Source organism: Protopterus annectens, chromosome 2.part0 (assembly GCF_019279795.1).
Source record: "Protopterus annectens isolate FY-2018-M chromosome 2.part0, PAN1.0, whole genome shotgun sequence".
NCBI classification, from domain to species: domain Eukaryota; kingdom Metazoa; phylum Chordata; order Ceratodontiformes; family Protopteridae; genus Protopterus; species Protopterus annectens.
The window spans coordinates 1,539,811,203-1,539,823,337 of record NC_056728.1 but is presented as its reverse complement, the minus strand read 5'-3'; the positions used below and the strand labels follow the sequence as shown (position 1 = coordinate 1,539,823,337).

General features: G+C 39.1%; 1 protein-coding gene across 2 annotated transcripts in view; it reads left to right on the top strand.

The window, feature by feature from the left end:
* The window catches only part of INTU (inturned planar cell polarity protein), a 1,478,455-nt gene extending 1,469,604 nt beyond the window's left edge, over positions 1–8,851 (top strand). For both annotated transcript variants that reach the window (XM_044061672.1, XM_044061671.1), the window contains exon 16: positions 8,101–8,851. In XM_044061672.1, the coding sequence (XP_043917607.1) occupies positions 8,101–8,212 (112 nt within the window). In that variant the 3' untranslated portion in view covers positions 8,213–8,851. The remainder of the gene's footprint in view (positions 1–8,100) is intronic.
* Positions 8,852–12,135: the final 3,284 nt, after the last annotated feature.

Here is a 12,135-nt window from a genome sequence, read left to right as displayed (position 1 = left end):
ACAGTGAGAAGTTTCATGGAACTGAATACACCCCAATGGATGATTCTTCTGCCTGGGTCTAGGGATTCTAGACACAGAGAGGTGCTTTAGCAGTTCCTCCCCTCCGAGTTAGTCACAGCAGAGGCCTCTGGTGAAAAGCTACACAGGTTGTCATGTAGTCAGGATCTTGAATGTCCTCCCAGACCACTGTCACTCTTCCAGAAACCAAACGTCCTTCAGTTTCTGAGGCTTGTGTTCTTATCACAGAAGGAGAAGGCAGGATCCCCGTGATTCTGATCCACAAAGAGGTTCCTGGAGTCCAGATTGAGGTCCCTCCTGTGTAAGCCCTGTGATCCGAGGCCTCCAAGATGTTTGTACCTGAAGCCATAAGGTACAAGACACTGATGACCAAACTGGTGACAGACAGCTTACCTCATCCTAGGTCAATCAGTGTCTCAGCCCCCCTCCCCCAAACACACACACACACACACACACACACACACACACACACACACACACACACACACACACTTCCAGACTTCTGCTGACAAACTAGTTCAACTGGATGAGGTTTTCATGTCTTAACTGAAATCCAAAAGGACAGAATTAGAAATACCAGAGGTGTCTGTGGTCTGTTCTGAAAATAGAAGGGTGGAACCTCCACCTAAAGATTCTGACTCTCATGATTCAGAAGCAAATGCAGTGGCTTTTGCTGTGGCTTTTGTGTCTTTGGAGGTTTCTTCTCAGAAGATCAGAAGATCTGCAGATCTCACCATTCTCAGCATGAGAGATAGAATAGAGACAAGTTAGAGCCTTGAGTGAGAGACTAATTATCAGTGAGAGGATAGCTATGCTCCAGAGGCCTAGCTAGCCTGCTTGATCTTGGAGCATTGGCTTTGCATCCAGGAGCATTGGCTATTACATCCATCTGTGAGTCTTTACTCCCTCTTCCCTGAGAACCTCTTCAGTCAAGGATTCCACGAGGATTCCTACTTCTTCTGATTTAACAACAGCCTTTTTTTAAATGTTGATTGCTTTTAGTGAACTTTACCATCCTGTAGAATTGCATTTCAGCATCAGAAGCCCTAGAGCTCCATCCAGTAATCCTGTTCTCAATGACAGGGAAAGTTGAGATTTTCTCTTTTCAATTACACTTTTGTACACTTTTCCAACCTCACATTCGTCTGCCAAAGAGAAGATTTTCACATATTTCATATCAGCAGTCTGTGCTATCTGGATGAGGATATGGCAAAGGAGATGCTTTATCTTTATTAGGAGATTGCTCATAAAAATTGTTATTATCAAAATGTGGTGTTGATGCACAGGGCAGCAATCCAAAAGGGCAGGCATGAAATGTCTCTCTTTTCAAAATTGCCTCTTCCAGACCATGTAATGATTATACAGACCATGTAATGATTATACACCTCTGGACAAGGATCTCCTCTTTTCATCCAAGGATAGGGAAAGAAAAACTGCAGTCTGAAAAGAACAAAACAGAACAGAAACTTCTAAATCAGGCAAGTCACTAAAGAAGCCCCTAATTGTCAGAAAGCAACCCTAAACAAAACAAGAACTTACCCCTAACAAGTGCCAAAATCTTAAAGAAAAAGAAAAACAGAAACAAAAAGAAAACTAGAAAGAAAAGAGAAAGAAAGAGAGAAACTTCGGGGTAAAGAAGGGCTCTGGGGACCTCAGGGGAGGGATTCCTAGGTTCTATCACTATCACCTCATGGATTCACCCGCATACATCTCCATTCAATCATTCACAGACTCATATTCCAGCTAGCCACACCCAAGGGAGAAAGAAATACTTCCATTCCCTTCTTTGCAGGAACTTTCAGATTACAATTTACAATTCCAAACAATCCCAAGTTCTTCACAATTCTTTCCAAACCTCCTCCAAAACAATATAAGTCCAAAAAAAACCAATCCAAGCCACCAGGCAATCCACAAGTCCCTCCAATAAAAAAAAACAACATGTAAATACAGCCACCAGATAAAGCCACATTTATTATAATCACAAAATTTATTACTTTTAATAATTGTACAAAAACAATTAAAAATCAAATTCACCATTATTAAACAGCACTACAGACACACAGCCAATCAATTGAAACAAACAGTAATAAAAAAAAAACCATTAAATATTACAAAATTATAGACATACACAGCATTAAGAAACAAGAAAATAATGCAAAAAATTACAGAATTAAGCTTTATATATTATAAATGTTGTTTGCATGTTCTGTTTGTGTATTTGTAATGTTAAGATCAATCCTCTTATCTTAAATTTATCGCCAAATCTCACTCTTTCATACCTCTCTGTATTATAATCTCTAATTCTGTATAAACCCTTTTCTTTCTTTTAGTGCCTCAACTTTAACTGTGTGTTTGTAACTTAAGTGTGTCACACATTTAGTCTGTGTACATTGCTAATGTCATTAACATGTTTCGAATAAGCATTCTATATTTCTAGTCTTACAGTTGGCATAAAACTTACATTCAATGGACATACCTGTTCCTGGGTGCATATAACTAAAGCCTGTGTGGATATAACTATGGGATGAATACCCTCTACAAGGATATGTACCAAGGCTTTGTGAATCTATTAAAGGTTTATCATGTGTAGATTTATAGCACAGTTGTCTCTTAAGGGACAGGTTATTTCTATAAGAAAATTGTGGCTTTTCACCCACATACTCACTCAGGTCATCTGATGCTTGTAGGATGTACCAGTTTTTCCTGATGTCACAAAACATATTAACATCACTGTAATATGTCATAGGAACCCTAATCTTATCTTGCACTTGACACTGGTTCGTTCTGGCATTAGCTATATTATAATCAGAGAAATAAGGTCTACCTTTAGTGTCTATTTCTGATGAACACTGTTAAAAACATGCATCTGTTTCCTTTTCTAAATAGCCTCTAGCCAAGAACTCTCTCTTCAGTGTCTTTAAGGCCAATGCCAATTGAGTATCATCATTGTGTAGCCTCATTATCCTTAGTCTGTCCTCTCATAACATTTTTAGGTACATGTCTTGGGTGCATACTATTTTTATGGAGGAAATTGTTCCCCCTACTAGGCTTCCTATATAAGCTAGTGTAAAGCATTCCAAGATCTGCTCTCTTGATTTTAACATTTAGGAAATGAATCTCATCACTAGAAAGCTGACTAGTAAACTTTAAAAATTATGTAATTGTATGTACATTGGCCTTAAAGACAAGAAATCGTTCATTTTGAGAACATATATTGGAACATGTTAGGGACATTAGGAATGTGAAAGAAACAAATGCTCTTGCTAGGCATGTTAAAGCACAAGATTCACAGCACACATATAAGTTTTTTGCACTAGAAGTGGTGGAACAGTATACTAGAGGTAGGGACTTAAAACAGAGATTGCGGAACAGAAATGGATTATACACCTTGGAGCAGTAAACCACCTGGTATTGATGATGCTGTGACATTAAAACCTTTTCTGCATGCACAAAATTTACAGCATTGATTCTATTAAATACAAAATGTTAATATTGTTTTTATGAATAATTATGTCTCAAAGTTGTTTTTGTGCCTTTTTAATTTCTCCAAGTCTGTTGGATTTCTAATACCATGATGGGAATGGACCCCTTTCCTAAGTCAAAGTATGATTAAAGGTCATGAAATTAGTATCGTTTTTGTCTGTATGTCTATGCTGATATTTCTTAATGGTCAGTCTGATTTTAATTGTTTTCAGCTGATTGGCTGTTTAAATGTTTAAATAGTTAATTGTTCTGCAGTGCTGTAGTCTGAAGAAGCGATTTTTTTTTTTTATCGTGAAAGCGCTTGCCCCCTTGGTTTATAATAAATATTGCATCCGGTGGCTGTGTGGCTCAATACTTTGATTTTATTTACATTTGTTGGCTTGTGTTTGGTATCGAGTCTTTGTCTACCTAGCCTTGTATTTTATCACTTAGACCTCATACCTGCAGCTTGACAGAAAAGATGCACCCTGCCACCATAGGTAAGGCCCCATCTGAAAAGGAAGGACAAGGGTCCTACCCAAGACTCTTTTTAATGGCAGCTCAGGCATCTGTAGGAGCTGGGTGGAAGGAATGGGAGTGAACGTTTTTTGCTGGTCCCCACTTGGGGTGGTGGTGGGGGGTTAGTGGCTGTGGTCTGCACTTGGATAATAACTAGCAGGAACACTGGATGTTAAATCTGGTGAGTAGTGAGGTTGGTCTGCTGCTGTGAGAAAGCATGTACTGCAGGATCTTGCATGTGGAGGAATTCTCCTGACAATGGCAGCACAGACCGAAGCTTAGGGAGTTACCAGTGAGAAGGCAGTGCTGTACCAGGAAGGAGTAGACCAATAAGCTGGCCTGCTCCCTACCACCCAACTCTTACCACTGCAGGAACAAATGGGCTGATTGGGTTTCTGGACAGAAATGAATGGGCCACAGGATTGTCACTTCACCTGGGAATGCTTGGCAGTCATACCTGTAGAACAAATGGAATGATTGTGTGTAAGTAGTTTAGCTGTAAGGTTAAGTCCTTTGGAAGTTGAAAAAAGGACTCTTTGTAGTCCCAAGAAAAGGCTTGAGGAGACCCATTCTGGACCTTTTCTATTTAAACAAGTGTTTCACAGTTCCATAATTCAAAACACTCTTACCATTCCATGCTTAGGCAGATGGGATTCTGAATTAGAATCTGAAAAAGAGATGCTGGAACTTTGATATCTTTCAGCTGATTTCCTGGATTGGCAATCTGGACCTAAATGCTGCATATCATCATAATCCTATCACAAAATATAATCTAGTGGTACAAAAGATTAGGGCTCTAAACTATTAGTAAGATGCTTCCTTTACTCAAGGGTGTACAGGGTTTTATTCCTTCCTCTTCCGTTTGCCTGCTGTGTGACTGAGCAAATTACTTGGTCTGACAGTGTTACCAATTTGCCTATGAAAAGGGAAACTCGTGTTCAGTGGGTTTAGCCAGTTAGCAACTATATAAAATAAAAAATAAAAGTCACAGGAAGTTTCTCAGATTTAATCCAGGAGAAGACTATTCCAATGCTCATTCTTGCCCTTTTTGTCTACTGCAAACTGTCTTTACAGAATAACTGACTGTGGTAATTGCCTGTTAACAGGACAAAGAACATCCAAATTTAACCCTACCTGAATGATTGATTAAACCTAGTGGAGTCACAACATGGGATTTTCATTTGAGGTCATCCTGTATTGCTTCAGGAATCTGAGCCTCACTTTCAACAAAACAAAATCAAACTTGACACCCTCAACAAACTTCATTTTCCTTGTAGGCACATCTAGGTATCACCCGTCAGAGCATTCCTCTCACAGGACAAAATCTCCCTTCTGACGTTGTACTTCCAAAGCATTTTACAGCAGGAGACAATTTCAGCAAGGGAGTTTCTTAGACTGTTGGACTCCATGGGATCCTTCTGGTGCCACTTTCCCAACTATAAGTAAGGAAGCTTCAGTGGTGCTTGAGAAACAGATGGTCTTAGCATACTGATTTCTTAGAGACCACCATTCCTCCTCTTTTTTACATCAAAAAGGAGATGTTAGTGCAAGCAAAACCATGGGATGCCTTTCAAAGTACCCTAGTTTACTATGACTCTCATCACAGATTCCTCAAATCTAGCTTTGGGGGAGGGTCATGTGGGTACTCTCCAAGTTCAGGGAGTATGTGAATTCATGATGAGGGAAAAACATGTAAACATAAAAAAATGATGGTGGTCATCCTAACTCTGAAGACCATCACCTTTGTATTAAAGGGTGGGGCCTTCCAGATAATGACAGATAGGCCTACAGTGATGTGATACATAAACAAAGAAAGAGGAACGCATTCATACCTTTTGTAAAGGCAGTCTATGTATGCTTGGGAAAACTCTATCGAGGATGTTTAACTGTTAGCAGCCTAAATCGCATCTCATCAAAAAAAATTCTTGTAGTCAGGCTAAGCAAATCACCAGTAAACCCCAGAAATAGCTGCTGGAGAGGGATGTGTTTCTAGATTTAACTAGGCAACCAAGTTGGTTTCACTGCAGGACAGCATCTCAAGGAGCTTGGAAAATAGTTTTTCTACATAGATTGAATATGCCTGTTTTTATATGCTTTCCATCCTCTACCATTGATGATCTGAGTACTACTAAAACTTGAGAAGGAAAAGCTAGTATTATTTCTAGTAACACACACTTGACCAAGGCAATATTGGATCCCCCATTTAGACTGGCAAGACAAATATGGAAACTGGTGCCTCAGATGAGAGATGATCTGCCTCAAAACAAAGGTTCCCCAATCTGGTCATTCTAAGGCTGACAGTGTGGATGATTTTACACTAACTCCAGATTGGCATATATATTCTGATTAATTACTGGAGATGATTAGGGAAAGTAGGAAACAAATTGTAAGGGAGTCTTACTTACCTAAATGGAAAGGATTCTCCCACTGTTGTGCCAATCAAGGAACCTTCAGCCCAACAAGACAAAAGTGGCTATGATTTTTGAATCCCTGTCAGATGTTTAAAAAACTGTTTTAGCTTGTACATCTGTCCAAGTGAGTGCTTCAGACATTTTATCCAGTGTACGAATGGATCCTCTCTTGTACTCTAGACCTTCTGTTAAACAGTTTCTGAAGGGGGTGGGGGCTTCCTTCTTACACCACCAAGAAACAAGGTTACTCCACAATGGGATGTTTAGAATAGTTGACTTGGCCCAATTTGAGCCAGCTGCTTCAGCTACTCTACAGTCCCTTTCTTGAAAAATGCTATATTTCTGTCTTGATGGGCTATTACCTATGCTAGGAGAATCTCTGAACTCTAGGCTTTAATGTGCAATAACCCTTCTTATTGTTTCACCAGAACCAGGGTATTCCTTCTGATTAATACTTCTTTCATATCTAAAGTATGTTTTGAGCTGTTCTTTAATCAAGCTTTTCACTTATATCAGATTTCTTTCCAGTTCCACAAAGGGACCATTCATTCCCTTGATGTGTATAGACAGCTGGGGTTTTATCTGCACAGGACAAACATACTCTGGAAAACTAATCAGGTGTTTCTCTCTTCTGCAAAAGGAAAAGGGGGAACCAGTAAACGAACAAGACCCGTTGTAAATGTCTTGCTCATTTCACTTCTTTTTGTTATACTTGTTCATGACAAAGTTGTCCCAGGGCATATCAGAACAACTCGAATAGAACCACTGCAGTCTTTCCTAGAGGGTCACCTTATGGGCTATTTTTAGTAGCAACTTACACTTTTCACAATGTCTCAGGGATTTTAGAAGTAGCATCTGGAACTAGGGCAACATATGCCTCTACTATCCTGCCTGGTTTATTTTCTGATTCTGTTCTTTCACCTCACTTTTTGCCCTGTGTTTTGGCAGTCTTACGTAAAGTAAGGACTGCAATAGTGAATGCCAAGATGAACATAGTACAGTTGTGTTATGAACTTTCCATAAATGTTAACTTTAGGCAGATTCGCAGTTGTAGTGCAGCTTCCCTTCAACCTACCCTCATTTCTGGCCTGCTCACCGTACATGTGGGTTAACAGCTTTGTTCTTCACCTGCACCTTCCCTTTCACTTTCCCACCAAGCTTCTCTCTCTTTGTTTAATCTGTACCTACTTCATGAAGAGGGAGATTTGGAGCATCTGATGTGGATCTGGGGCACTTAAGGCTATTCTATCTGGTCCACTGGGTCTTTGGCATTGGGGTCTTCTACCTGGCTTTATCTGGGGCAAGAAAGATCTGAAGATGATACTTATGTGCCCTAGGGAGGGCCAAGGCAAAAGACCTGGGGGGAAGGTAAAACTGTGGAAGTTGGGCCAGCCAGTCAGGCTGCCTGCAGACAGGAATCCAGAAAGTAAGGACTCCAGCATCTAGATTTATGGCAAGTTCTTAACACAACTGTTAGCAACTTCTCATCAAGGTTTGTAAGCATAGAAAGGAAATGGGCCAATGTTTATTAGGTAAACGATAAGGAGAAAACTTTTGCACTGGAAGGCTTTGTTCATCGGTGTAACATTGAAATGCTTAAAGCAGTTTTAGAAAATCTAAAGGACTTTTTTTTCTGAAAGTAGTGAAACTCATGTTGTGTTTGACTAAAACTGTTTTATTCTTTCCACAGGAGGCTGCTAAGAGATCCGCACCCTCAGGAATTTTATGTGTGCTTCCATGATTCAGTTACAGAAATTGCAGTAGAAATGGCCTTTCGACTTTCATTTGGATTAGTCATGTAAAAAGAAAAGAAAAAAGTGTATTTATGGATGTACAGCCGGACTGTACAGTTTTAGAAGTATTTTGGTCGTAACATTTAAGAGCACCTAGAGTGATATATTTTTGAAATGAAAATGTTCTTCAAAACTAAATTCTTTCAGGGTACTTTATCTAGTATGCATTTTCATTTTTGATAAATTGTCCTATTTAAAGTACACAATATTGAAATGTATTTAGAACATGCCATTTTTTGAAATTTCCAGAGAAACTACACATTTCTTTTGAAAAAACAATGTAATATATTACAGAATCAAACATTTTCTTGGAACTTCTGAAGATACATTATTTATATTTTAGTATTTATACAATGTTAAATACTGTCTGTACATGCATTCTTTTTGTAAAATATACAGATTTTGTTTAATGATTATTTTTGTTTAAATGTGATCTGTTAAATTGCCAGCTGATGTTGAGCTGTACAGTATTTATAATTAAAAGTGAATTACTACATATACTTTGATAAAATGATTTTCTTCCTGTAATTATTGTGTGTGGAAGGATTCCAAGGAAAAAGACAATTAGCTTAAATGGGTCTTAAGCTAAAAACATAAATTGTGGAATATTTTTGACATGCCTAGTGAATAAATCCCTGTTTTGTTATACACATTTGCGATTTGCATAGTTACTATAAGTAGGATTATTGTGCCTTTTTAATATTACAACTGATGTCAAGTGACACTACAAGATTTTGTTACAGTATTGACTACTGCTAGAACAAACCATTTAGCTTTGGTTCAGGAACATTAAAAGCAGGTAAGAAAATCAGTTGTTTATGTAATGTGGCACTTTTACATCAGAGGTGGAACTTGACAGTACATGCTCATCCCAATACACTGATAGCTTTCTTTTATGTAAGTTGTAGTACAGATCATTATTTCTCATTCTGTGCATATAGATATCACATAAGAAACGGACAGTAGAAGAATCATTGTGCATTCCAGACTTTAATTAGTGTAGTTCAGGAAATTCACATATTGATACTAGAAGTCATTCATAGTTATCTGTGACATGAATTGGGAAGCATCAGACTAAACAGTGTAATGCCAATCAGAGGCAAGTAGTCATAGCAGACAGAAACAGATTAACACTGTCACGTTCCTGAAATATGAAGGAAAGGAAAACTATGAAGTAGACTTGGTCTCAAACTCAAATGACCACTGGTGCTGTATTAGGATTAGCAACTCAGGCCAGGGTCACACTCTCCAAGATAAAAATAGATGTAGCCAGTGTAGCTAGATTCCCTCATCTATAGTTATTCTGGTTTGAGGGTTGCTTGAGTTTCAAGGGCCGTGAGTTTGAAACCATTGAAAGAGAGGGTATTAAACCATATTAGAAAAACAACTGCAGTACTGATTCTACTTGTCTTGCTATACTGACTGACAGACGGGTTCTGTTGGTAAACAATTACTTGGGGGGGCATGTAATTATAAGTGCAGTTGCTTGAACTTTGCCATATGTTATCCTATCACTACTTCTAGAATACACATGCAAATGTGACTAAAGTTGTGCAGCAGCCTGTTGCTATACCCTTAGTCCCTTTCTCTGAATCCTCCATTTATAGGTTTCCATTGCTGAATTGGTATGGTAGCTGGTGCCAGTTTCAAGAATGAAACTGTCCATTGGTTCTGCTAAGGGTTGCAATACGAGCACCACATCTACAAGTATTATTCGCTAACATAAACACTTAAAATCCTTTTTTTGTAGGGAGTGTCCTCAAATCTCCATGCAGGTGTCTATGCTCTGTGTACCTCTAGCCCCTTGACTAATGAAATTGGGTCAAAGATCAGCATTTTTAGAGGAAAATGAAATTTCCACATTGAAGTGATCCTCAGAAAAACTGCTAAATTGGAATAAGAATGCCTGTTTTCAGTTAAATAATCTTCCAAACCAAGTCTTCCTTTAATCAGTGGTATGAATACCCAATACAACAAACTTGTGGACAGTGAATGCAATTTTTTGATGCAAAATAATAGAAGCATAGTTTCTGATTCCAAAATGGCTGTCTAAAAAGGAAAAGCAGATGAAGTTCAATAGGCTTATAAATTTGAGGGGCCTGTTTGCTGTAAGTTTCCACTTTGGTTCTTCCCTCTTGTACCCAACTTGTGCAACGGTTCTAAAATTTTCAGGTCAACAGACCTTGAGTGAGATGTCCCCTTTGATTAATATATTGTATTGTATTCCTTTACCAGAGTAAATGGATATGTACAACACAACCCAGTAGTCCCTAATTCTTTTTAGCCACTGAAGTGGTTTGAATGTTTTCTTTGTGCTTGTCATTTGTAAAGTTTCAGCTTGACATACTAAAATTGCTGAGGCACTCAGAGCATTCCAGTACTTGTAATTTCTTGAGTCAAGACCTTCACAGGCACTCCCTGTTTTGCCAGGGCTTGAAACACAATATCAGTGTTGTCTTTAATGCCCGCACTTCAATGTTGTAATCTAGTGACAGCGAATAGAAAAGCTTAAAAGTGTTACATTCCATCCAAGTAACAGTGGAAGTAGTCCATAGAAGAGACCAACTGGAGACCCCAAAATGGATACCAGGTATACGTCAAGGGACATAGAAATTAGATACTTCTCTAAAGGCCATCACAGTCTTAATGGTCTTTCCTACCTTGCCCAGCTGGCCTGCTCCATATCTTGGATCATTCAGAAGCATCTTATCCAGCACCTGCTGTAGGGAGTGAGACCAGACCAGTGTATCAGATGCCCCTTTCTCTTTCTCATAGGAACTGCCTAAGTTTCCAGAAGCAAGAGAAAAAGTTGACCTTTGAAGCTCCACTTGATAAGATTTGCAAAACCATATGCTAACTGTTGAAGACTGCTCTCCCATATCTCAAAGCTACCTGTCATCACATAAACAGAGTGCTAAAGTTAAGCATGGGATCAAATACATTGATATAACTGCAGCCCCATATGGGAATACATACAGAGACACAACTGAGGGTCTAATAGCAGGCAGTGAAGGACCTCTGGAGATAGTTTGGGCAGTCTGTACAAAGAAATGCAAAGGGAATCAGTTTTCAAGTGAATCTGGTTATTTACTTGCAGGCACAGTGGACCTCCATTTTGAATAGGCATGTAAACGTATTTGTAATCATATGTTTATCCCAACATGGAGCTCAGAATCTGCAACATCTTGTTATTCTTCAGTTAGACAAGAAGTCCCCAGCTGTGGACTTAACTGACAAGAAGATCTGGTTTTCTTCCACTGTGAACCTTAGATCCCTTGATTACTGCCTACAAGTCCACTGATTCTTGAGGAACTGACTTGTATGACCATACCTTTGTGAAAAAGTTCCTGTATGTGGTTTCAGAGGGAGATTTCCAGTTGCCTCTTTATGCCTTTAACATTTGTCTGCATAGACAATTGGCATACACTTTTCTTTTTCTTTGATGACTACTCTAAGAAATTTCGAACACTTCCTTCTAGAGTGGGGCATATTTTAGTGACCCATTCCCAAGAGCTTACTAAAGATCATCTCAGAAAGGGGAAGAGCTGTTTTCACAGTTGAGGGTATGTGTACCAACCCTCCAACAGCCAAACTGGCCCCTACCTTAAGAAAAAAAAACATAAAGATGTCTGGAATAAGAAGCAAAGTGCCAGGCCCCTCTTCCTCTGTGTCCTCCAAGGAAGCCCCTCAAGAAAGTTTTGGTTCATTTGGCCCTGCAAGCAAGCCTGATCACTACTCCCCAGTGTACCACTCAGGTGGGAGCTTGTTACTGCAGATTTGCCCCAGTTTTGGAAACCACTGCACAAGACAGATGTGCTGTAGTAGACATTTTCAAAAAAGGCTTTATCTTGGAACTGGGATGTCCACTCCAAGTTGTCTAGCTGCTCATGGAGATGCTGGCACAGACTCTCTCTCTTTTGATGATGAGGCAG